At 44.5% G+C, this 25,834-nt stretch overlaps 1 protein-coding gene across 1 annotated transcript in view; it reads left to right on the top strand.

Annotated features, from left to right (window-relative positions):
• DYNC1H1 (dynein cytoplasmic 1 heavy chain 1) overlaps positions 1 to 25,834 on the top strand; it is a 3,754,902-nt gene that overhangs the window by 1,471,713 nt on the left and 2,257,355 nt on the right. Inside the window, exon 35 of the mRNA XM_044073590.1 lies at positions 15,309 to 15,474. Coding sequence (XP_043929525.1) covers positions 15,309 to 15,474 — 166 coding nt within the window. The remainder of the gene's footprint in view (positions 1 to 15,308; positions 15,475 to 25,834) is intronic.

Raw genomic sequence — 25,834 nt, 5'->3', positions numbered from 1 at the left:
AATACTGTACCTGTCATTTCTAAATACTTTCCTGGATGTTCCAAAATTCTAAATGTTGACACTGCAGCAACTTCTACCCATGCTGGGCAAGAAGGCTTGGCTAGTTACTTTGGACCTCAGAGGCATACCTGCATGTCCCAATTAGACAAGCTTTCAGAAGATACCTCAGATTCATAGCTGGCTCAGTGCACTGCCAATTCGTTGCACTGCCCTTTGGCTTATTTGCTGCGCCCAGGGTCTTCAGAAAATGCCTGGCACTAGTAGTTGCATTTTGCAGTCAAAAAGGAATTCAAATGTATCCCTACTTGGACGACTGCCTAATTCAAGCAGAGATCAAATACATTCTACTGAAGCATCTGGCGTTTGTAAAAAGATTAGTAATTTGCCTGGGGTACACGGTAAACGAAAATAAATCAAAACTAGTGCCCTCTCAAGAGATAATATTCCTGGGTGCAAGCTTAAATACAACTGCCCAGGTGACTTATCTCACGCCAGGCAAACAAAGGCAACTAACTCATTACTTTCAAATGATGGCAACAAAGACCCTGCCACCTGCAAGAAAAATTCTGCAGGCTTTGGGCTTTATGGCATCCTGCTTTCTACTAATTCCATATGCCATATGAGGAAGCTACAATGGTATCTAAAAAGTGTTTGGACTCAACATTGCCACAGCCTGGAAACATTAATTACCCTCATTCCCTGCCTGCAACAGGAGTTTCGATGGTGGGCACAGGCCTGTCACCACAACAAGGGACAGCCGTTCACTTTACCCACAGCCAGACAGACACTGCCAACAGATCATCAGATTATGCCTGGGGGCCCACATGGCAGGAAAATGTATTCCGAGCACATGGCCCGCAAGCCAAAGACATCTTCATATCAATCCAAAAGAGATGCTAGCTGTACAGAATGCCCTGACAGCCTTCAAGGATCTACTTCATCTAGGACAACTGCTGATAAAGACTGACAATACTACAGTCATGTGGTACATAAACAAGCCGGGAGGGACACATTCTTACCCCCCTCTTCAGACAAGCCATGATCTTGTGGAACACAGCATTGACTTATCAAGTACACCTGCAAGCACAGTTTCTGCCAGGAAAGACAAATACTCTGGCAGACGAACTAAGCAGAAACCTCATGGATCCTCACGAGTGGAAACTGGATCCACAAATCTTCAGCATGATGACAAGGAAATGGGGATGCCCAGACATTGATCTATTTGCTTCCCCTCATAACTGCCAACTACAGAGATTCTGCACCAGGACTTATCACAAACAAGCATGGAAAGTGGATGCTCTGTCATTCAGCTGGAAAACCCTTACAGTATATGCCTCTCCTCCCCAAGGTACTCCTAAAGGTCAGACGAGAAGCCAAAAACGATACTGATTGCTCTGGACTGGCCATGCCAGCACTGGTACCCAATCCTAAAGAGCTTGTCTCAAGGCCCAGCCTGGACATTACCTCAGATTCCTCATTTACTGACCCAACAAAACAATCAAATCCTGCACAGCCAACTCAGTACCCTAAATCTGGCTGCATGGCGGATAATGCAACCATTCAGAACACACCTCTCTCTAAAGCCGTTATGGATGTTATTTTGGAGGCCAGGAGGCCCAGTACCAGAAAATCTTAAGCAGAAAAATGGAAGAGATTCTGTGCTTAGAACCAGGCACAAGGAATTGACATGCTTGTACCAACTATTCCTCCGATTTTACAATACCTAACTGAGATGCTGGACAAAGGCCTATCCTTCTCATCAATTAAGATCCATGCCTCTGCCATTTCAGCTGTTTACAATACGGATCCACCTATTTTTTCGCGTCCACTGCTAAGACAGTACTTCAGAGGGGCCAAAAACATAAGACCTCCAAGGAGAGCACCAATACCTGCATGGGACCTCACTTTTGTCTTGGAAATGCTCACGCTACCTCCTTTTGAGCCAGCCAATACAGCTGAGATAAAATTCTTATGGAAAACAGCTGTGCTCCTAGCAGTAACTTCTGCAAGAAGAGTCTCAGAGTTAGACATTAATGACTGTGGAACCTTTTATTTTCCATCCGGACAGGGTTTGTTTAAGGACCAACCCAACATTTATGCCTAAGGTAGTGTCCAGTGTGGCTCTTAAACTATTAATTTGCCTACCTTTTATCCAAACCCACAGAATAAAGGGGAGAAACTTCTGCATTCTTTGGACATACACAGACAGTTATGCTTCTTCTTGGACAAAACTGAAGCTTTCAGAAAGACTGAGCAACTTTTAGTGGCATATGCTGCAGGATCAAAATGAAAGGCTATTTCAAAGCAGACTATTTCCAAATGGATAGGCCACTGTATTCGTTTCTGCTATTCACAACATGGCAAATCAGTGCCTAAGGGCATTAGGCCACATTCAACCAGAGCAGCAGCCACTTCAGCAGCCTTTCTCAGAGGAGTACCAACCAAGGATATTTTGGAGGATGCAACTTGGACTTCAGTGCACACTTTTACAAAACACTATCACTTACCTCTTTACTCTAAATCCAGAGCAGACTTTGCCACTGCAGTTCTGCAAGGCCTCATAGCCACTCCTAATTCTATTTCAGCCCATCCACCCAACCTCAGCTTTGGGATTCAACCCAAGTGTAATGACTGCAACAGCGAAACACTATGAACATAGTACAGTTGTGTACCTACTGTAAATGTAGATGTTCGAGTGTATTCACTGTTGCAGTCCAGGTTACCCTGCCACCATCCCCCTTTCTTTGCTGGGACTTATCTGTACTTCTCTATTCTATAAAACCTACGTGGCGTATTTGCTTGTAGATAAAGATAATGTTTGTTGTTGCATGCTTTTTTATTAGCAGAATTTTTAGCCTACCCTTTTGGGGGCAACTGACATCTGGTGCAAGAAAAACTGAAGAAAATGGCGTCTGCTGCATCTTTTATATACCCCTGGCACACTGACGCCAGGGAAGGGGACAGCAGCAGACGCTGGACCAGGACTTTGGAATTCAGGCCGACTGCGGGTAGCCTGCCAGGATAAACCCAAGTGTAATGACTGGAACAGTGAATACACTCTAACATCTACATTTATGGTTATTACACAACTGTACTTTCCATGTTATGTGGTATACAGCAGTGCTACATCTCTTACCGGATCTTAAGTCACAGGGCTTTAGTGTGTAGATAGGCATAGTGGGATAAGTTTTTACTTTGTGTTCTTGTGTGAGACCTTGTTCACCTGCTTATGAAATCCCTTTAGTTATCTGTGTCAGCCCAGTGTGGTAACTGCTTACCCACTGTTGACTACACTATTTTCTCGGGTCTGTATCAGAACATCGAAGTTTTAAAAGTTCAAATGTTCTAATGTCGACCCGTTTTAATCGAACGTTAAAAATAGCAAAGCTGCAGAACACCGAATTCTTTCCTAGGGAAAGAATTTGGTTGGCCGATTCTGTGGCTTCGCTATTTTCAGTGCTGTTTTGGAGATTTATGGGTCGGGTTCAGTTAAGTGTGCGATTGTGTGGTGGTTAGGATTAGGGCATGGGTTAGTTGAGTTTGGGTTAGGGCACAGGTTAGGTGAATTAGGTTTAGGGGTCGTTTAAGTTAGGGTTAGGGCGCGGGTTAGGTGAGTGTGCGATAGTGACGGACCTTAGGATTAGGGTTTGGGTTAAGTGGATAGATAGAGTATGTATAGTTTAATGTAAGATTAGTTGTAGAATTATAAGTGTATGTGTGTGTATTGATGTTTTTTAGGTGTGCTTGTGTGTGTGTGTGTGTTTGTTTTGGAATTGCAAATTTCTTCCCAAGGAAAAAAATTCACTGTTCCGAATGTTCAATATTATGTGGTTTAGATATTTTAGGTTCGATGAAATAACATTCGCTATTTTCATCTTTCGATTATGTGATATAATAGGTTCATAGGGTAGTACTAAACTAACTGCCCTTGGAAGCCATTTTAATCCTAGCCAATTATCCCTTGTGAGACTCAAACCCTGCACCTTGTGTTTGTAAGGCAAACACATTCACCATTAGGCCACCCTCCCAACCCTTGCCATTCCCCTTCAGGGTCATTAGGATGAACAGAACAATGTTTGGTCTTCTGTTTTTTTCTGTTAGGGACATCACCCCTAACACTGGAGGTTCTTATCCTCAAAAGTGTATATAAACGCATTTTCTCATGCATCTTGCACCAGTGATAAGGCAGTATTCTTAACTGTAGGGATCTCTTGCCAGGGATAGCTCAACGTCTGGCCAGTATACCAAAGCCTTTAGATCTTGAATGTGCTGTACATTACTCTTGTGCTCCCTGCATAGGACGTAGGGCATAAAGGTGGCATGCAGACACAGTTGCCTAGAACTACTTTGCCACCAGTTGGAATTATTTCATCACTCATCTATCTGAATGCTATTTGTTCTGCTGAATACCTAATCATCAGATAAGTGCCCCATTGGGGTCTTTTTTTTCTTCCAATTGGTTATGTTTTCTTTTTCTTACCTGGAGTTCATACCATCCAAGAAGGAAAAATGTCTGTGTGGGAGGCGTATGCCCCATAAAGATTATCAGAAACAGTGCCCATTTTGTTTGGGTGCTTCCCATGACCATAACTTTTTTAGTATTTGCAAGGCATTTGTGCTCAAGTTTCTTGGAAGCAGGTTGTTTTCCCTGGCCATCTGTCTCATGAACCAGTGGCTTAAACAGTTAGCCCAGGGGGGTAACATGTTTTAATTGGTTAACCCCAAGGTACATCTGTTGGGCACGAAGGCCAAGAAATCTCAGCCCGATCTTTGACTGTCCAGCCTGCACAGGATGTCTTTTCAGAAGCGGGTGAAGGTTTGTAGGCCGTCTGGTGGCTGCTTTCGATTCCTGTGCTGCAGCCCCATTTGAGGCTGGCATAGATCTTTCTTTTTGCACGTCATTTGAAGCTTTGCAGGCATCTGCTGTGGTTGTTAAGAGGGAACCACGGTTGGTCCTCTTGGAGAGCCCTGATTGATTCTGCAGATTCTGGTCAGGGAAGAGGTTCCAGGTACTCTTATTGAATCCTTTTGAGGGTCAGAACCTCCAGCGTTAGGGGTGATGTCCTTAACAGAAAAAAACAGAAGACTAAACATTGTTCTGTTCATCCTAATGACCCTGAAGGGGAATGTCAGAATTTACTCTGGGTGTGTTCAATGCCTTAATGGCCCTGAAGCCTCCCCAAGTTTTTCTGTACCCACTCCACCTTCGAATTCAAGGCCTAGGGAGCCTGATTCCTTAGATGAGTGTTCAGTCTGATGAGGGCGTCTTTGTTTCAGTCTTCCCAGATGCTTTCCCCCGTGATTTGTGACCCTGATGAAGAGGAATCTATTAGCCCAGAGTCTCCTTTGGAGAAGCTATCTTTTGGGAACATGGTAGCTGGAACGATGGAACACTTAATGGGATTCTTGGGTATCTTATATCCTGAAAAGGTCTTCTGAGTTGCTTCAGGTGAACACGCCTAAACTTTTTGCAGTAGCTCCTGTGTTGGCTGCTTTGTTAGGTACCTTTTATAGCCATCTCTAATTCATCTGATTCTCACTCCCCAGGTCTTGACACATGACTGGTTCTATAAGGTACCTGAGGATTCAGTTCCTGTTTGTGTCCTCTTGCTGATCATGCTTTGGTGTCGCTCTCTTCTGACCAGCCTAAGTTCTTTCACTCTACCAATCTCCTGTTTTTGGATAAGGATAGTAGGGTCGTGGAGAGGATTTGAAAAAGGTGTATACTACTACTACTGCCTTTGTCTTTAGGGCCATTACTTACCAGACCCACATGACCAGATGTACTGTGGCCTGGCTTGCCAAGTTACTTCCTTCAGAATGAGAGATCAGAAAGTCCTCTGCTTTCTGTTTTGGATTCTGCCTCTCTGGTGGTGCAGCTATGATACTTCAGATGCCTTTTCTAGAGCTGTTGCCTTTGAGTCTGTTATGAGGTTTTATCCTTGGCTTTGACTGCAGTCATTACCTGAAAACATTAAGGCCAAGTTGCCGGATGCTCCTTTGGATTGAAATCTCATTGGGACTGCTGCTGTTCCTGTTAAGTTTTAAGTCTCGTCATGAAAACGGTTAAGATTTGCAGGACCTTAAACATTTGTGTCCCTCATCCCTAAGTTCCAGAGGAACCATCCTAATAGGTCTGCTCTTGTTTGTAGGCATCTTTGTCAGGCCACTTAAAGGCAGGAAGGATGGTAGGCAAGCTGCTTCCAAGTCTTAAGTTCCTGTGGCCCAGAAGCCTCCTTTATCTGACAAGTCTGCCTGTCTTGGACACCCACCCCAAATCCTCAGCCAGGTTCCTTTGTTTTTTCAGTGCTCCTCTCTGTATTCTAAACTGAAAAATCACTTCAAAGTTTTGGGATCTGTCCATTATCTGTCAGGGTTACTTCATGGTGTGGAGGTCTCCCTCCTTTTTCAGGTATTTCCTCAGTCGCAGAAGTTCTTGGGTCCCTGGTGGACCAGAGAACTGTTCAGCCTGTTCCTCTTTCCCAAGTAGGAAATGGATTCTATTCCAGAATGCTCTTGGTTCCTTGAAAGGAGAGCACCTGGAAGCCTAGTCTGGATCTCTCCTTATGCAACACTTTTCTCATTTTCAGTTCTCTGCTTTGCCCTTTGGCCTCTGTACTGCCTCACGAATGTTCACAGAATTCCTTGCTCCTGTGATGGCCTTTTCAGGCTCCAAGGGATTCATATTCGTCTTATCTAGATGACCTTTTGCTTCAGACTCCTTCTAGTTACCTGTTACAGGGTCTGGAATTCATATCTTTTTTTCAAAGTCTGGGGTTCACTATCATGGCTGCAAGATTCAGACAGTGCTTATGTTGGCTTCTCTTCCACCTCCAAAACTTTTGTCCTTGACACACTGTCTGTGCATCTTCAACCTCTGCCTGCCTTTCCAATCAAGGAGTTTCTTTGGCCCCTAGAATTCATAGCCTCTTCTGTTCCAATGCTCCCTCTTGCCAAGCTGCATTTGAAGAAGCTTCATTGATACCTCTTGTGAGTTTGGCTTCAGTATTGTCATCATCTGGATTTCATGGTACCTCTCCTTCCTTGTCTAAAGAGGGAATTCGAGTGATGGATTCAGCAACTCATCCTCAACCCGGGCCTTCCTTTCAGCCTCTGATTTCTTCCCAAGAGCTGTTCACAGACTCTTCAGACTTGGGTTGAGGGGTTTCCTATGATAACCTGAAAGTTTAGGGTGTTTGGGGCCCCCCATCAGAAGTCTGATCATATCAACATACCATCAGAGTTGAGAGTTCGGATAATGGCCTGTCAGGCTTTTTACCCCATGCTTCCTCCAGGCTCCCTGAAGGTCTACACAGACGATAGCACTGTGATTTTGGTACGTCGTCAAACAGGAGGACACAATGTTGTCTTTGCTGGTTTGCTTTTTGGCATCTGGCTGTCGGTCTTCAGCTAACTCTTAAGGCAGTGTATATTCCTTCAGAGCACAAGCTAATGGTAGATTCTTTGAGCAGATCCAAAACACGGACTCACGAATGGATGCATAACAGAGACCTGTTTCTGGACATAGTCCATTGATGGAGTATTCTTCAGATGCATCTCTTTGCCTCCCCTTTGAAGCGGCAGCTCCCCCTCTTCTGTTAGAGTGCCATGTCATCTGTCATGGAAGACTGATGCCCTTTGTTTCTCTTGGAAGGGGAATATTTCTCTTTTTCCCTCCTCTTCAACTTCCAAGAGTCCTGCACAAGGTTTAGCTGGACTCCCCAAAAATCTTGTTAGACTTCCTTTTGGTCAAGGGAGTACTGGTTCCCCCTCATAATGCATCTGGCCAGGGGCAGTCACAAGTTACCTCACTGATTGGACCTCCTGAAACAGGGCAAGGGGTCTCTCGTCCATCAGGTGACTGAGTGATAGGGTTTTGATCTCTTTTGGGCACCTGTTTTCTCAGGACATGCTTAGGGTTTTACAGGTGGCAAGGAGACCCACAGCCATAAAGTGTTATGTCCAAGTGTAAAATATTTTGTCGGTGCCATGTTCGTAGCTAGGACCCTTTTTCATTGGGGGTCCCTCTGGTTCTCTCCTGTTTGTGTGCGATGCTGTGGTCAGGTTTTGGCCTATTCTGTGAAGACCCATTTGTCAGCTATTTTTGCCCGTCTTCTCTCATATCTTCTTTTGGCTTCTTACTTTGAGGTCAAATGGTTTCTTAAAGGCATCCTGCATCTTAGGCCCTCAAGGAAGTCTATTCCCCCTCCTTGGGACCTTAATTTTGTTCTGGAAAAATTGAAATTACTCAGGATCTTCTTGAGCCAGCAGTTTCAGCTTCTCTGTACCTGGAAGACCGTTTTATTACTTGCTGTTATTTCTGCTTGAGGGTTTCTGAGCTTCAGGCCCTTATGGTGACTTTTCAGCGCTTTTTTCCCATAGAAACAGTCTATCTTGTCATACTAAGCCTTTTATGCCCAAGGTTATTAGAGTTGCCCTTAAATCAGACACAACTCTCTGAAGTGTACTAAAAGTTCATGATCTGTATGCTCTACTAGATGTATACTCTCCTGACAGTACCATATTGATATATTTTTATTTTTATTTTTTTTTTTACAATTAACTGCGAAAGTCCAACTTGGAACAAGCCAATTTTCAGTGGAGGCCTGGGAGAAACGCTCTATACGCATGTCTTTGTAATGTGGTAAGAAACAGGAGAACCCGGAGATGACCCACATGAACGCAGGGAAGACATGCAGACTCTGCACAGAAGGCACCTCAGCCAAGAATCAAACTGGGGAACCTCTTGCTGTGAGGCGACAAAGCTACCACTGCGCTGATCTGACTGAAACTTGGCTCAAACCACATATTAAAAACAATTAAATCCTACCCCCCTGGATATAACATTTACAGTTTTGACTATCCAATTAAATGAGGAGGGTGGGGTAGCCATAATGTTCAAACAAAATGTAACACTTTTAATACTAATCTTCCTTTAATAATGCTGAAATTTTTCTCACTAAATTTAACATTGATAAAAACAAGAGTTTGATGATTGTAGGTATCTATATAACCCCCAGATGAAAATTCAACAGTTGAAGATATTCTTCACTGACTTTCCTCAACCTACCATCGTGAGTTATCCTAATGGGAGACATCAATATAGATTGCGCCACCTATGATGCCAGTAATTCTACAAACTTTATTAATCTACATGGTTTCTACCAGTTTATACAAAATTCCACAAGAATTGACTAAACTGCTAATAGGCCCTTAATTCTGGACTAGATTCTCACTAACAAATCCCCTTCATTTCTCCAAGCAGGTTGTCTCCCAAACAGCATCAGTGATCATCTACCAACTTTTTTGCTTAGATGCAATCTTAGTACACGTAGACAATCAAGTCTTCTGACTAATCCGAAATAAAATAAATTTTAATATCCAAACATTCATCTGTCTACTCCAACAAATAGATTGGTGTCCCCTAAAAATATTACCATTAGATGTTGCAATTCAACACTTTAACAGTACCTTCCTACAAATCCTAGATAGTCTAGCCCATTGCAGAACTGCTTGAATAAAAATGCAACATTCACCATGGATATCACATACCAAAGATCTTTTAAAACAAAGGGATAAGGCATGGGTACCTTAACTCGACACAAACTGCTTAGAAATAAAGCTAAATCTGAAATAAAAGCAGATGAAAAACATATCATTGCACAACAAAAGTAACAAAACAGCCCCAAAAAATTCTGGTTCACCATTGGCAAGCTCCTTCAACCTGATAACACTACCCCTACCCACATCATCCTTGGCCCACATCATCCTTGGGAGATAATATAGCAACTCAGTTTAATTCTTTCTTCGTAAACTCAATACATTCTCTTATCACTAAAAAACAAAATATACCACTTAAGGTTCCTACTGTTAACAATCATCGCACAAATTCCTTTTCTTTTCAACCTGTTCCTACTCACTTCGTATGCAAATCTCTTTAAAAACAAACAAAAAAAAAACCTTGTTACAGATGATCTACCATCAGAATTTCAGACTTGCAGCAGAGGTCATTGCATATCCCATATCCATCCTAATCACTCTGTCGCTCAAAACTGTTCCACTTCTCTGGAAAATCTCCTACATCACTCCTCTGTATAAAGGAGGAAACTCCACTGAACTCGCAAACTATAGGCCTATCCTTTCTCCCCTCTCAAAAATACTTGAAAGATGCATTCATACCAAACTCCTAAAAATCACATTTTATCTAACAAACTCCTCTCACACTCAACATGGCTTAGCACCACAACCGCCTTCCTCAGCTTTACCACTGCTATAAATCACCATAGAAACCATAAGCTTGTCTCTGCAATCTTTTTAGACCTCTTTAAGGCCTTTGACAGTTTCGCACCAGAAACTACTATCAGAGCTAGCCACCTTAAACATTAGTCCCTCTACCCTTCTTTGGTTCCATAGTTACCTATCCGATCGGCAACAAACTGTTAGGTGGAAACGAGTGCTATCATCTCTACTCCCTGTTAATATTGGTGTCCCACAAGGATCCATATTTCGACCCCTGTTCAATATTTTCACTAACCAGTTGCACAAATCCACTCATTTAGCTTCAGTTATTAAATATGTAGATGTCTCCACTCGAATATGTAATGAATTCTCCTTTTCACTGCTACAAGACATTACATGACAATCCTTTCTTCAAGTAGAATCTTGGCTTTCCAAAGCTAACCTTATACTGAACGTAAACCAGACCAACTTGATGCTGTTTCACCCCACTAAATCATTTTATGCCAACAACCTCTATCCAAATACTTGCATCTAATACAATCATAACCACCACCTCACAGTAAGTTACTAGGTGTTATCATTGATAAATTGAAATTTGATATTCATCTATCTCAAACGATCAAAAAACCCATATCAAACTTGGATCTCTACCGCATTGAACTATTTCTTACAAATCAATACAGATTAAACATTTCTAGGACTCCTTTTCTATCTACTCTATTTTATGCTTCTCCCATCTTTTCTACACTTGGCAAAACTGAACTTTCCAAACTTGATTTCTGTCATAATAAACTAGCCAAATTTGCCACAGACTCCCCTTATAGGTCACACCACTGCTCCTCCCTACAACAGTTAAACTGGTTAGCACTCCCCCATTACCTTATCTATAATCAACTTATTTTTACCCATCACTTAGTAAATCAGCCTGACAGAATCCCAGCATTGCAACACTTACTCAAACCGTATAATACTTGTTACCTCCGATCTACAGATAACTCTGCTGCAAGTCTCCAAAAGTAACAGGACTGGGGATTCCCTTTATTTCACATTATATCTCCAAAATCTGAAACTATTCCCCAATATATATTGAATGTCACTGACGTAACTCAATTCAAGAAGCAACTAAAGGACTACTTCTATAACCTCTGGATCTGCTCCTGTATATCAACCCAGGCTAATCTCTTTCCTGTGTGCCTATTCCCCATCTTGAACCCCCCCCCCTAAATATCTGGTATATCTTCTTCCAATCCCCTTCTCTTTCTTTTCATTTTCTCAACCAACCTGACTCATAGCCTCACTTTCTCTCAATTTACCGAGTATGAAATAACTCTTTCTCCTAACATTTTGAGGCTTCTGTTGTATCGGTGTATAATATTTTTATCAGTTGGTTACACTTAATGACACTAATCTATATTTATACTTCAAAATATTTAATGCATTTATTCCTTTTTATTATGGAGCTTTTCTCTTCAGTCCTACTCTTAAAGTGGGCTCGCATCCATACGGACTATCCTGGTTAACAAATATAACATAAAATGATAAATAACTTTGTTTTTTTCTTTTCCACAGCTTGCTAGTTAAGTGGTCCTGCATACCTTATATTTGCACAGACAGCTCCGGTATTATTTGGATAAAACTAACAACTTTTGCAAGTCTGACCAGTTTTTTTCTTTTCATCCCAGGACTTTAGGTTTTGCTGTTTCCAAGTAAACTATATTCTTCTGGGTATTTAAGGTAATTTCCTTTTGTTGTTCCTTTCATGGCAAGTGTCTGTCTTCAATTAGAAGTCATTTTACTAGGGTTTTTGCTTTTTCTGGTGCTTTCTACAAGGGTTTGGAAACCATTTCTGTCTTTGAAGCTTCTACTTGGTCCTCAGTTCATACCTTTACTAAGCATTATAAATTGGATTTGGTTTCTAGAGCTGGCGCAGGTTTTGCTAGGGCCATCCTGCATGGGTTTGTTGAGGGCTCTTTCCAGCCTTCAACCTTCCAGTTTTCTTGAGCTTTTATTTTTTTACCTACAGTTAAGAGTACTGCAGCAGTGATAATAGGACATAGTATAGTTGTATAGAAGCTCGAAATTGATGGTGTAATGATGAATGTTGTTAGTGCATATGCTCCTCAAGTTGAAGAGAAAGAAATTTTGGAGTGAGTTGGATGAAGTTGTGGGGGTGAGAGACTAGTGATTGGAGCGGACTTTAATGGGCATGTTGGTGAAGTGAGAGGGATGAGGAAGTGATGGGTAGGTATGGTGTTAAGGAGAGGAATGCAGAAGGTCAGATGATTGTGGATTTAAAAGGATGGACATGGCTGTGGTGAATACGTATTTTAAGAAGAGGGTGGAGCATAGGAAGAGTGGAGGAAGATGCTCACAAGTTGATTATATACTATGTAGGAGGGCCAGTCTTTGGTGAAAGGAAGGTTAAGCAGCATAGATATGTAGAATGACACAGGATCAATGATCAAAGAGGAGGAGGAAAGCCAGCAAGCTGTGCCATAAATGTTGGATGTAAAATAAAAAAGGGATTGTGAAGTGGAGTTTAGTTAAGAGCTAAGACAGGCACTGTGGAGAGGAGAGTTACGAACAGACTGGGCAACTAGGAACTAGTAGTAAGTGACTGCTAAAAGGTGCTTTGTGAGGTGAGACTGTGAAGTGGTGGCAGGTGAAAGTGTAGTTAAGCAGCATAGAGTAGTGGTATGTAGAATGGTGGTGATCAAGAAGAGGAGGAGAGGAGGGAAGGAAAATAGCCAAAATGGTGGAAAAAAAAAAGGGTGATTGTGAAGTGGTAGTGTGAAAAAGAAGTTTTAGTTAAGACTGGGAGGGGGAGAGGAGTAGAGTAGCTGAATAGTAACTACAGCAGAACTAGTAAGGGTGACTGCTAAAAGGGTGCTTGGTGTGACATCTGGACAGAGGAAGGAGGACAAGGAGACCTGGTGGTGGATGATGATGAAGTACAGGAGAGTATACAGAGGAAGAGGCTGGAGAAGAAGTGGGATTGTCAAAGAGATGAAGAAAGTAGACATGAGTATAAGGAGATGTTAGCTAGACAGAGGGACATGGGCAAAGATGGAAAGATGCAGCATGTGATAAAGGAAGGGATAGGAAGGAAAGGTACTCACAAGAGAGGAGAGTGTGAGAGTAGATGAGTAGTTTTTGAGAGGCTGATGATGAAGAAGAATGAGAGAGAGAGAAGGTTGGATGATGAAGAGGATGAAGAATGGAAAAGAAATGGCAGTGAATTTCTAACTAGATTGTTTAATGAAATTTGGGAAGTCAGAGGATGCCTGAGGAGTGGAGAAAAATTTTTTTTTTTTTCTTTATAAGAATAATAGTGATGTGCAGACTGCAGTACTTACAGAGGGATAAAACTGATTAGTCAATGATTAGTGATCAGCAGTATGGTTTCATGACAGATGCAATGTTTGCTCTGAGAGTGTTGATGGAGAAATACAGAGAAGGTCAGAAAGAGTTGCCAGGGTGCCTAGAGAAGAGGACAGTGGTGAGGACTGCAGTCGGAGTGACAGATCCGTTTAAGCTGCAGGTGCGATTACATCAAGGATCAGCTCTGAGTCCTTTCTTATTTGCAGTGGTGATGGACAGGTTGACAGATGAGAGACAGGAGGCCCGTGGACTATATGATGTTTGTGATGACATTGTGATCTGTAGTGAGAGTAGGAATCAGGTTGAGGAGACTCATGCTCTAGAGAGCAGAGGAATGAGGGTCAGCAGGGCTAAGACAGAATATATGTGTGTAAATGAGAGGGAGGGTAGAGGAATGGTGAGGATGCAGGGAGTAGAGTTGTTAAAGGTGGGGATCAACAGTTCAGAGTAATGGTGAATGTGGAAGAGAGGTGAAGAGAGTACAGGCAGGGTGGAATGGGTGGAGAAGAGGAGTGAAAGGAAGGTAGTAGTGAGTGCTTGAAGGTTATGTTATATGAGACAGGCAAGCACACAAAAAAGGAAAAGGCAGGAGTCAGTGGTGAGTTAAAGATGCTAAGATTTTGCAATCGTGTGTGAAGGTCTAAAGGTGTGAAGAAGGAGCTGATGTTATATATGGGTTGGAGACAGAGACATTGACAAATTGAAGGAGTCAGAGCTGGATGTGGCAGAGTTAAAAGATGTTAAATTTGCAAATGGGTGTGACTAGGATGGATAGGATTAGGATCGGGGTATATTAGAGGTCAGCTCATGTTTGACAGTTTGGAGACAAAGCAAGAGCTGAGGAGGGATGATGGGTATATTGGGAAAAGAAAAGGATGGAGAGCCTGTGTAAGAGGAATAGAGGAAGGCCTAAGATAAGGTTTATGGATGTGGTGAGAGAGGACATGCAGGCGGTTGGTGTGACAGAGCAAGATGCAGAGGATAGGAAGAAAGAATGATGAGTATAGTTGTATAAAATCTTAATAACAGTCAATGTCCTTCTCTTCACTGTTGGCAGTATTTGGTCCTTTCCTCTGCCCACGTTTTTCTTTTGTGTTTTGATTTGATTACACTCCTGGGTGAGGTCCCCCTTTTTCCTTTCGCATTTTCTCTTTTTGGATGTACATAGCTTCCTTTTTGTCCTACGGAGGCTGTTCTGTACTGGGGCATTTCAGTTCTGGGTAACTGTGTTCATATGTCACCTTTATGCCCTGTGCCCTATGCAGGGAGCATACATGTGATGTGCAGTGCATTAAAGATTTAAAGGCTTTGGTATACTGGCTGGACGTTAGGCTATCGCTGGCAGAAGTTCCCTATGATTAAGAATACTGTAACAGTGAAGAGATGAACATCTACTGCAATGTTAAGATTTTGCACAACTGTACTTTTTGCTGGCATCTTGCTTGGTACCTCCTTAAGTACCCTTATCCCCAAGTGAAAATAGAATAACTTTGTGTCATGAGTTATAGAAGTGGCAATAGTATAATCCACTTTAGAAGACGTTATGTAAGGTCATCAGATATTAAGTATATGCATATTTTATTTTTAGGGGCAGCAATTTTTAAATGTTTAGATTTAGTGTGGGGGAAAAACATTTGTAAATGTGTCAAGTATGTATATTCTTTAAGTGTTTTATGTTTATTTTATAGATTTTATTTTGTTGGTGATGAAGACTTGCTTGAAATAATTGGTAACAGCAAGAATGTCCCAAAGCTTCAAAAACACTTCAAGAAGATGTTTGCTGGTGTTTCTAGCATTATCCTGAATGAGGACAGCTCCATTGTCTTGGGCATCTCTTCAAGGGAAGGAGAAGAGGCAAGTATAATTTGCTGTATATTAACATTGACCATTGTTAAAAGATGTTACATTTGCTTAACTGACAAAAAATGGGGCTTATGTTGATGTGCAGTTTAAGTGTAGCATTCTACAGCTGTCTATTTTGATTTTCCACAGCATCTTTTATCTTAATTGTTATATCCTCTGCTCAATGCCTCTAAACTGTTGCAGACCTGGGTGCTATTGTTTTTTTTCTTCCAGTACACTTCAGAGTTTTATATGGTCATAATGTTTTGAGTGCAAAATCTTTTGACTTTTCTGGAGAACACGTTATCTGTCAGGGACAAGCCAGATGTTAAATTCCCAATCTTGTATTTTTCTAGAATGAGGACCTCCAGGCAGTGCCCCCTTCCTTCCTCCTTCCTGTTATTCAAAAAGATGTTCATTGTAAGCATCATTGTAGTCCAACATAGCTAAGTGAGAATAAATTCAGGCAGATGCCAGTCATCCAGCTAGACTTTTAGCAGTTGGGCATATCCTAGATCTTGAGCAGGTTCCTTCTCCCACCAAAGATTTTACTGGAAATTTTTGTAAATGAGACCTGCAACTTCATTTTTTGGTACTGAAGTAAATGTCTCATCAGGGGTTTGACATTTTAAGGCTAATTTTCAAAACCAGTAAGTATTCTTTTGGAACTTGAGTTTTTCATTTTATACTACATTGGCCTAGATGTCTTTCTGTATCACTATTGCTGTATTTTTCAGCAAAGAGATCTTCTGCCAAGGATAGCCCAACTTCCAGCAAGTATACCAAAGCCTTTAGATTTTATAGGGCATTGTACGTCAAATGTATGCTCTCTGCTTAAGGCATAACATATGGACACAAATACTCAACCTGTTTGCTACAAGTCCAGATAGCAATTTCAAACGTCAATCTGAAAACCCCGTCTGCTGTGCTGATTACCAAGCTGTCTTTAGTTAAGTGCCTCACTTGGGGTTTCCTTATTTTTTTCCACTATTGTTAATTGTGTTCATTTCATCCAGTAAGGTAAATCGGTGTGGGAATTGGCTTCCCCATAAAGACTGGCACAACTAGTGTCTCTCTCTTGCCTATGTGCTTCCCATGAAAATGCACAGTGCTGTATCTGTTAAGCATTTGTTCTGATCCCAGGCCTGAAGAGCCAGCCTACAAACAAGGTAAGACTGTGTCCCCCTGCTTGTTGACATTCCGCTTCACTGTGGTGTTGTCTGTGTAGACCTTTAGGTACTTGGAGAGAGCATGGGGTAGTCACTTGTCTTTCTCTATGTATGTTGAAAACAGTCTTAAATTGTTGGCTCAAGGTGCTGTGGCGGAATCCTCCCATCAGAAGGGACATCCTTCTTTCAAGAAGGCCAAAATGTTTAGGCCTGATCAGGTTGCTGTTCAGCCTTCACCAGATGTCTCTCTAGAAGCTAATGAAAGCCATGAAGAATGTTGTGTGCTTACATTGGATTCCTGTGCCACAACCCCATCAGAGGGCTGGCACGGTTCAGAGTTCTTGCATGTCCTCTGAGGCTTTTCAAATGGCTGCTTTGGACATGGAGGGGGGAAACCGTGACTGATTATTTCCAGTGGACCAAGGGGTATTTCTCAAATCTTAGTCTGAGAAGAGATTCTCACAATGATCATTGAATCCTACCAAAGGACTGAGATGCTGAGAGTTGTTAGGGTGGGCGTCCCACTTAAGAAAAAGCAAAAGACCAAGCATGTTGTATTTATTGCTTTAGCAATCTTTAGATCCCTTTTTTAATCTATCCAAATCTTATGGTTTTCTAATACCTTGACGAGAATGGACCCCATTCCTAAGTCTAAGTACGATTAAAGTTCATGAAATTAGTATTGTTTCAATCTGTCAACCAAAAGTGCTCTTCGCAGTACCTAGAGTTTGCCCAGTAATGACTCCTTTTGGAATTTGTATGGGGATACATGTATTAGTAACGTATCTAAATAAGATTGTAGATTATTTTTTTATAAGATCCGTTGCTCCTATTGCAACTGCCTGGGTATCTTCCACATTGCTCTTGTTTCTGCCTGCAGATCCTGGTATTTTGTGACTCTCTGTACACAAGACACTGTAGTCACTGGGTGTGACAATTTCAGTGAGCGATGCTATTTTTGTCTTTTCATGGACCATTGTGTCCAATTTTCTAACGTCTGTCTTTTGAACTGTTAGTAATGGGTGATCCCAGGTAATGTAAACTTTATTTTCTGCGATGGTTTGTGGCTCATGTATCCATTGATCTGAAGTAGTTACTTCATTTGATCTGCAACCTGTGGGAGTCTGATCCGACCTCGGATCTGAACCGGCAGCTTTCCAAGCTTCAAGATCCGAGCTCCTAGCTCCTCCCCCTACCCATAATCCCTTACTACCAACCACATTACCTCAGATCGTTTTTTGCCGTGGCTAAAGACAGTTGCTTCTTAGTGAAGAGCTCCTGGCCTGGTGAGATTGTTCCTTTTTCTATAGCTATTTCTAGTTTAAATTGTGTGTGTGTTTGTGTCGAATCCTTCAAAACCCACTTAAAAAAAAAAAAAAAAAACTCTTTTTTCCTTAGTTTAAATTTGTCTCCCCCCCCCCTAGTGTTTGGCTGTGTGTGTGTGAGAGAATTTATGGCTGAGTCTAAGGCTATATTTTCAAAATGTACTGAGTGTGGCCACAAGCTTTCCCCATGGCCACACTCAGTGCGTTTTATGTCTGGGGGCAGCACATTTGTCGGAGGCCTGCCAAATTTGTGCGTCCTTCAACCCTCGGGCACTTAGGGACAGGAAGAACAAGCTGATCCTGGTGGGAAAACTCCTTCAGGAATCGGCTTCTTCTTCCTCTCCCAGCCGGGTTCAAGCTACGCCCTTAGCTGTATCCGGGACTCAACCTCCCCTATCGGGTACTAGCTCTGTGGAGTCTGGTTCTTCTTCCCACAGGGAGAAGAAGAAACATAGAGAGAGAGAGGGCCATACTTCAAAGAGGCGGGCTGAGTCTCATCCCTCAGCTCCGCCTGAAAAGATTCTGAAGTCCCCTGAGAGGGTCTCCGGATCCTTGTCCTCTCGGCTCCGTTCTTCCTTTTCTCCTGAGCCGAAGGAGGAGGATAGGTCTCCCTCAAGGTCTTCGAGGCGGCCCTCCCGGCCTGCCTCGACTACCTCCTCGCGGTCTACTAGAAGCATCTCCGAAGCGGACATGGATCGGATGATGCGAAGATTTTTACAGACCCAGATGCAGATGGGGATGCTCTTGCCTCCCCCCCTTGGGAGGGAGTGCAGCCCCCATTTTTGCCCCGATCACTCCTTCTCCGACCCGTTATCGGTTTTCGGAGTTGTCGGATCCAGGCCCTTTCGGATCCGGGGATACATCGGCGCCAACAGGGATAGTGTCTTCGCCAACTATACCTTCGAGCTTGTCGGATCCAAGCTCTCGGGGCCGAGGGTTGAGCATCAGATCCGAGGGGGTGGTTGTGTCTTCGGCGCCGATTGGAGCGGAGTACACCACTACCTCGGGTCCGATTGCTTCGGCTCCGACCCCGATCCTATCCTTGGAGCCGAGGAGGTTGCTTTCTCAGGCTGGTGACAGTGAATCTCCCTCTGCTTTTGAGGTGGTGGAGAGGGTACTGTCGAGGTCATCCAGGTCCCCGACCGGGCCTTCGGATCCACCCGTGCCCCCACTGTATCAGGGTCTGTCTTCAATCATCCGTCCATCTGGGCAGCCTCCCCAGAGCCTCCAGTTAGTTCCTAGGGAGGAACACCACCCGGTGGACGAGCCCTCTTCGGACAGCCCCGCCGAAGAGGTGCCTCGGAAGCACCAGTGCAAAAGGAGGCACCTGGACTCCCCCGAGTCCATTACCACGGATACGGATTTGGATGATATGGAGGGTTCCCCAAGGTCACCCCCCGAAGATGTCTCATTTGGAGACATCATGGAAATGTTGCGTATAAGAGGGGGGTGGTCTGCCCAAAAGCCCTCCCTGGACGAGTCCGTATTTCTGGTGGCCTTTGAGGCAGGCCCATCTACCTCCTGGGTGTCCCCCCCAGCCGACCCCTTGGTGGACCTAATTACCACCAGGGCTTGGAAGGAGCCCGACACCGTGGAGCCTATCCCTAGATGCCCAGATAAGGTCCTCAGCCCTCCTTCTGATAGACCTTCTTGGTCCAAAGGCGCGCCAGTTGATGCTATGTTGGTGGCGGTGGCCACTAAGAAAGAACTTGCCCAAGAAAGTTCTTCAGTCCATCCGCCGGACAAGGAGTCCCGGGCTTTGGACCGTATTGGGAAGCGGATGTTGGCTTCAGCGACCTTTGCCATAAGGTCACTGAACTACATGGCACACACTATCAGGCTACAGCGTGACTTAATTAAAGAATATGCTGCAGCCCCACTGGAGTCCATGTCGGTCCCAGACAAAAAGGTTTTTGAGACTCAAATGGCCACTCTAAAGTCCATATCAAGTACAGCTATGCGGCTTCTTTCCCATGCCACGGAAGGAGCCGCTAGAACTAGCGGAGTGGGAGTAGTCTTGCGATGGCACTCCTGGCTCTGCCTTTGCGACTTCACAGATCCCTTCAAGGCGTCCTTCGCGAACGCCCCTTACAATGGTTCAGCCTTATTTGGCTCATCAGTTCGCGACACGCTTGTCCAAAGCGAAAAAGATGGGAAGATGCTGTCGGCCGTCTGAGTCCGCTTCTCTAACCCCCAAAGATCCTTCTCCAGGAATCAGAGGGGGCAAAAGAAGCTGTGGTTCCGTAAATCTCAGCATTCCCATCCTGCTGCGGACAACTCGTCCTCTAGAGGCAGAGGAGGACAAGGGGGACGCAGGCCCAGAGGCAGAGGGGGCCGTAACCCGGGTCTAGAGATTCTTTCTCGGACGGACCTGCGCAACAGCCCTGAGGGCTTGCCCGACTGTCCCTCTCTGGAGGCAGTCGGGGGGACGATTATCGGAGCACCTGTCAAACTGGGAGTCCATTACAAACGATCGATGGGTGCTCCGGATAATATCCAGAGGTTACACGATACCGTTCTCACACCCCCCCAAACATCTCCCCGATGTTCCACCCCATCAAAGGGAGTCTGCAACTCAAGAAATTTCGGAGTTGCTAAGAAAAAGAGCCATCCAGCCCGTCCCCCCAGATCAGTCCAGATTGGGTTATTACTCCAGGTTCTTCTTGGTGCCAAAGAAAACGGGGGACCTCAGACCCATTCTAGACCTTTCGTCCCTGAACCTGTTCATACCCAAGGAAAAGTTCCGGATGGTCACCCTTCAATCTATTCTCCCCCTTCTGCAGGAGAACGACTGGATGTGCTCGTTGGACCTCAAAGATGCGTACTACCATATAATAATGGACAGACGATCCAGGAGGTTCCTCCGCTTCCGGCTAGGAGCCAGTCATCATCAGTTCAGGGTTCTTCCATTTGGCCTAACCTCAGCCCCCAGAGTGTTTACCAAAGTCATGGCAGTGGTTGCAGCCCACCTGAGACTCTAGGGCATTCAGGTGTTCCCTTACCTGGACGACTGGCTCCTCACCGCCCCCAACAAGCATCTACTGGTTACGGCGAGAGATTACGCCCTATCTCTGTTTGGTCATTTGGGCATTTCAGTGAATCTAAAGAAATCCTGCCTGTGCCCCACTCAAGCCCTAGAATTCATAGGGGCCAGGTCGGATACTCGAATCTCCAGAGTGGTTCTGACATCGGTCAGGCTGAACAGTTTGTCTCGCCAAGTCTTGGACATTCTTCGGAGCCCCGCTCCTCCAGCAGAATTAGTCCTGAGGGTGTTAGGGTCTATGTCGGCAGCGATCGGCCTGTCTCTCCATGCCCGTCTACGAATGCGAGTGTTACAATGGACTCTCCAGGTCCAATGGTCACTATCGGTCCATCCCTTGGGCATGCCGATTCCTCTGAGCAGGGCATGCAGGGACTCCCTACTTTGGTGGTTACAGGCTCGGGAACTCAAAGAAGGGAGATCCTTTGTGATTCCCCCAGTCAAAGCCACGTTGACCACGGACGCTTCCTGCCTCGGGTGGGGCGGGCATTACGCAGGCAAGTCCGTCCAAGGCACGTGGACTTCTCTAGAGACTGCATTGCATATCAACGTCCTAGAGATGAGGGCAGTGCTGTTGGCATTGCAAGCTCTCCATCACCTTCTACCTCTGGGGACTATTGCAATCCAGACGGACAACATGTCCGTTGTCTGGTATATAAACAAACAGGGAGGGACCTGGTCTTACCCCCTGTGTCGAGAAGCCATGAGAGTGTGGGAATGGGCTATTTCCACCAACCGCTTTCTGATAGCAGCGCACATTCCGGGGCGGTCCAACATGTTAGCGGACAGCTTAAGTCGGGTATTTCTCAGCCCTTACGAGTGGTCACTGAATCCCTCTGTCGCGAAGCAGATATTCCTCAAATGGGGTCAACCTCGCTGCGACCTTTTTGCCTCTCCCCTAAACTCAAAATGCAGCGATTACTTCGTGATAGTTCCCCCCAGAGGGGAATCCCCCAGGGACGCTCTGGTTCATGCCTGGCCGCCCGGTCTCCTTTATGCGTATTCTCCTCTTCTTCTGATGACGAAATTCATCCAGAAAGCCTGTCGGTTGGGGAGCAGAGTGATTCTCATTGCCCCATTCTGGCCTTGACAAGTCTGGTTCCCCTTTCTGCAGTCTGTGTGGCCCCCCCCATGGGTTCTGGATCCCAGACCAGACCTAATCTCTCATCCGACGAGATGCCACACTCCGAACCTGGTCAACCTCAGGCTCACGGCCTGGTTGATCCAGTTCCATTAATGGCAAGGACTCCCGGTATCTCGTCCCCGGTTAAGGCCATTCTGGTGGCAGCTCATAAGCCATCCACCAGAAAGCTCTACAACAGTAAATGGAAACGCTTTTCCATCTGGGCAAAGGATAAGGACTTAGATCCCTTTACGGTTCCTATTCCCACTATCCTGGACTCTTCCTATCCCTCCTTTTTAGGCAGGGAGCTAGTGCGTCCACCATTAAAGTCCAACTTGCAGCCATCTCTCATTATCATGTGGGGGATGGCATAAATTCTTTGGCATCAGCAAAGATATGCAAAGCCTTCTTAAAAGGCGTGTTTCTCTTAAAGCCTCCCATTAAGCCGGCTATTCCTCCATGGGATCTTACCTTGGTCTTACAAACATTAACAGGACCACCTTTCGAACTGGCGGCCTCAGTGCCTTTAAAATTCTTATCTTGGAAAACGGCCTTCTTGGTTGCTATTACCTCAGCCAAGCGGGTATCAGAGTTGCAAGCCTTGTGCGTTAAGTATCCATACCTTATTTTTCACAAAGATAGGGTGGCCCTCAGGACTAATCCTTCTTTTCTACCTAAGGTAGCCACAGAGACTAACATAAATCAGTCTATTAATCTCCCTGTTTTCTTCCCGAGTTTCCAAAACAAAGGTGAATACATATTGCACAAATTGGATGTGCACAGACAACTACGTTTTTACTTGCATAGGACTAAAGATTTTCGCAAGTCAGACCAGTTGTTTGTTTCTTATGCTAAGTCAGCCATGGGCAAACCAATTTCTAAGGTGACAGTGGCAAATTGGATCTCTCAGTGTATTAGACAAGCATACATTTCAGCTGGGAAGCCAGCTCCGATTGCCGTCAGCATTCTACTAGATCTGTGGCTACCTCAACAGCTTTTTGGTCTAGAGTTCCAGTAGATGATATTTGTTCAGCAGCTACCTGGTCTTCTTCCCACACGTTCATTTCTCATTACAAGCTGGACATGATCTCCAGAAGTAGGGCTTCCTTTGGCTCCGTGGTGCTTTGGAATATCCTTCCGTAGGGACCACCCAGGGCCTTTAGGTAAGCTGGGGACTCTGTCCCACAGGTTGCAGATCAAATGAATTAACTACTTCAGATAAAGAAGTTATGTACTCACCATAACTTTCCATCTGAGTAGATACTTCATTTGTCTGCAACCGACCTCCCCTGCCATCCCCCGAACCTCGGTAACCTATTGTCCTTTGGAGAATTTCTTCTCTGTCTTTAGCCTATAGGGCAAAATAACCGATCTGAGGTAATGTGGTTGGTACTAAGGGATTATGGGTAGGGGGGAGGAGCTAGGAGCTTGGATCTTGAAGCTTGGAAAGCTGCCGGTTCGGATCCGAGGTCGGATCCGACTCCCACAGGTTGCAGACAAATGAAGTATCTACTCAGATGGAACGTTATGGTGATTACATAACTTCTTTTTTTTCAGCCACTTTAGTCCTATAATGTTTTTACAGTCCCCAGTTCAACAGTCTTGCCACATTATGCCTTACAGTATACAGTCCTTCGGCCATTAGTATATTACAGCCAGCAACGAGATGTACAACGGTTTCCAATTCAGATGTTCTTCGTATTTTACTATTGCAGTTATCAACTGTGGGTTATCCCTGCTGTGGTAGACCTTGGCCGGCCTGAATACCAGACAGTGTTTTTTTGTGTCTGGTGCTTTAGCTTGCTGCCTGATGTCCGGTCCCTATAAAGGAAGGCAGCCGACGCCATTACATCAGTCTTTCTTGCCGTGGAGCCCGTAGCAGAACCAGTTTGCAAGGGTGCCGGTCGGTTGCTACCAGAGTTTGAATTGCAGCTGAAAACGTGAAAAGCTAAGTACCCTGTTGGGGATCCTTTTTTCTTGCACTAACCGATGTCCCAAAAAGTTAATTGTCTCTCCTGTGGAAAGCAAATACCCCACCAGGACTTCCATTCATACTGCATCAGTTGTTTAGGCCCAGGCCACGGCGTTCCCAGTTCTGTTCCCTCTTTACCGCGAGAACCATTTGCTGTAGAGCTCTCTTTGTAGCCAAGTATTTTCATCTTCCATCTTCGCATTCCAAAATGGCATCCATCATCCAACAATCTGTAGAGATTCTGAAAAAACATATAAAGATGGACTGCACAAGGCTAAGCCTTCCGATGACTCTACCGCTAAGCAGGTCACCAGTTCTCTGGAATGCAGCAAGGCACCTTTGCAGCCCCTGGTGCCGGATTAGATACCTTAGCAGGCCTCTACTAAGACCCTTTGAGAGTCCGGTATGCCGCAGAAACCTTGGTCTTCTGAGCCTTTGGTTTGTCTCTGCCTTGGTTCGGTCTGGAGCTACGATGCAGGCACTGGCTTCCGAGGAGGTTTTTAACACTACCGACTCTAGACAAAAAAAAAAACTACATCATCTCCGACTACTGTTTCTTTCGGCTCAATGGATACTCTTAGGCCTAGAGAGAAGGCCACTCCTAGGAAAACTACCTCTAGCCACCATTTTACTCTTCCACCACCCCAAGCTCAAATGCTTAAAATGGCAGTGGATCTTATCACCATTATCAGGGGTAGTCAGGCCACACCTTCTAAAAAGAAAAGAGCCCCTTCCCCTGAAATACTGACAGAATAGGATTCTGAGGAGACTGATTATTCAGATTTTGAAGAGGAAGAACAACCTCTTCCTGCTTATGAAGATTCAGATGCAGAGGAATCCATTCCTTCTGTCTCCCCACCAGATCCTTCTTTTGGGGAAACCCTTCACACCCTCAGGGAACATTTCCACTGGGAATCCGAAGAGTTCCTTCAACCTAAGAAAAGACTAAGAGTTTCTAGACCTGCCCCAGCAGAGACCCTTGGCCATCCCTCCAGTCTTAGAGGAGGTTGATGTCTTCCATGAATCCAGCTTAACTCCCGACTCCCTCCCTCTTGCTCCCAGAAATACTGACTGGTATTAGGTTACTGGATTCTCACAAATACCTGTACTGAAATCCTGCTGCAGACCCAGAGGTCATTACACAGGGACCAAAAGGAGCTAAGGCTAGTTCTGCAAAGGATCCTACTCTTGACGAGGACTCCAGAGCTCTGGACAGATATGGTAGAAAAGTATACACCTCTGCAACCTTAGCTATGAGAGCACTCAACTGTCAGTTCCACATGTTAGAATATCAACAGCACACTTTGGAACTATTAAAAAAAAAAAGATTTCAACCTTTCCAGACTGTACCAAGTCGAAAGAGTTAGATTTACTGCACTCTACTTGTCAAGTGGATAACACTCATTACACTGTGGATATGACGCCCTAGAAGCCTCAAGCAGGCAGCAGTGTCAGGATCTGTCATTAGAAGACCTGCATGGTTGAACGAAACCTCTCCCTGATCATGCCAAATCTAAATTACTTAATGCACCCTTGGATAAGGACTGCTTGTTTGGAGTAAAAGCAGAAGAGGTGCTTAAAAAGATGGAGGACAAAGCAAAATCTATGCAAACGGTAAAATATTTGCTTCAGGTACAACCTCCTAGGTTCAGCAGGAATTTTCCCTCAAAACACTGGTCCTTTCCTGCAACTAGCAGACAGGGCCAAGGTAAGCCCCGCAGGGACAGATCACCCAGACTCCTA

The sequence above is a fragment of the Protopterus annectens genome, chromosome 6.part0 (genome assembly GCF_019279795.1).
Source record: "Protopterus annectens isolate FY-2018-M chromosome 6.part0, PAN1.0, whole genome shotgun sequence".
Taxonomy (NCBI): domain Eukaryota; kingdom Metazoa; phylum Chordata; order Ceratodontiformes; family Protopteridae; genus Protopterus; species Protopterus annectens.
This window is presented reverse-complemented; position numbering and strand designations above follow the sequence as displayed.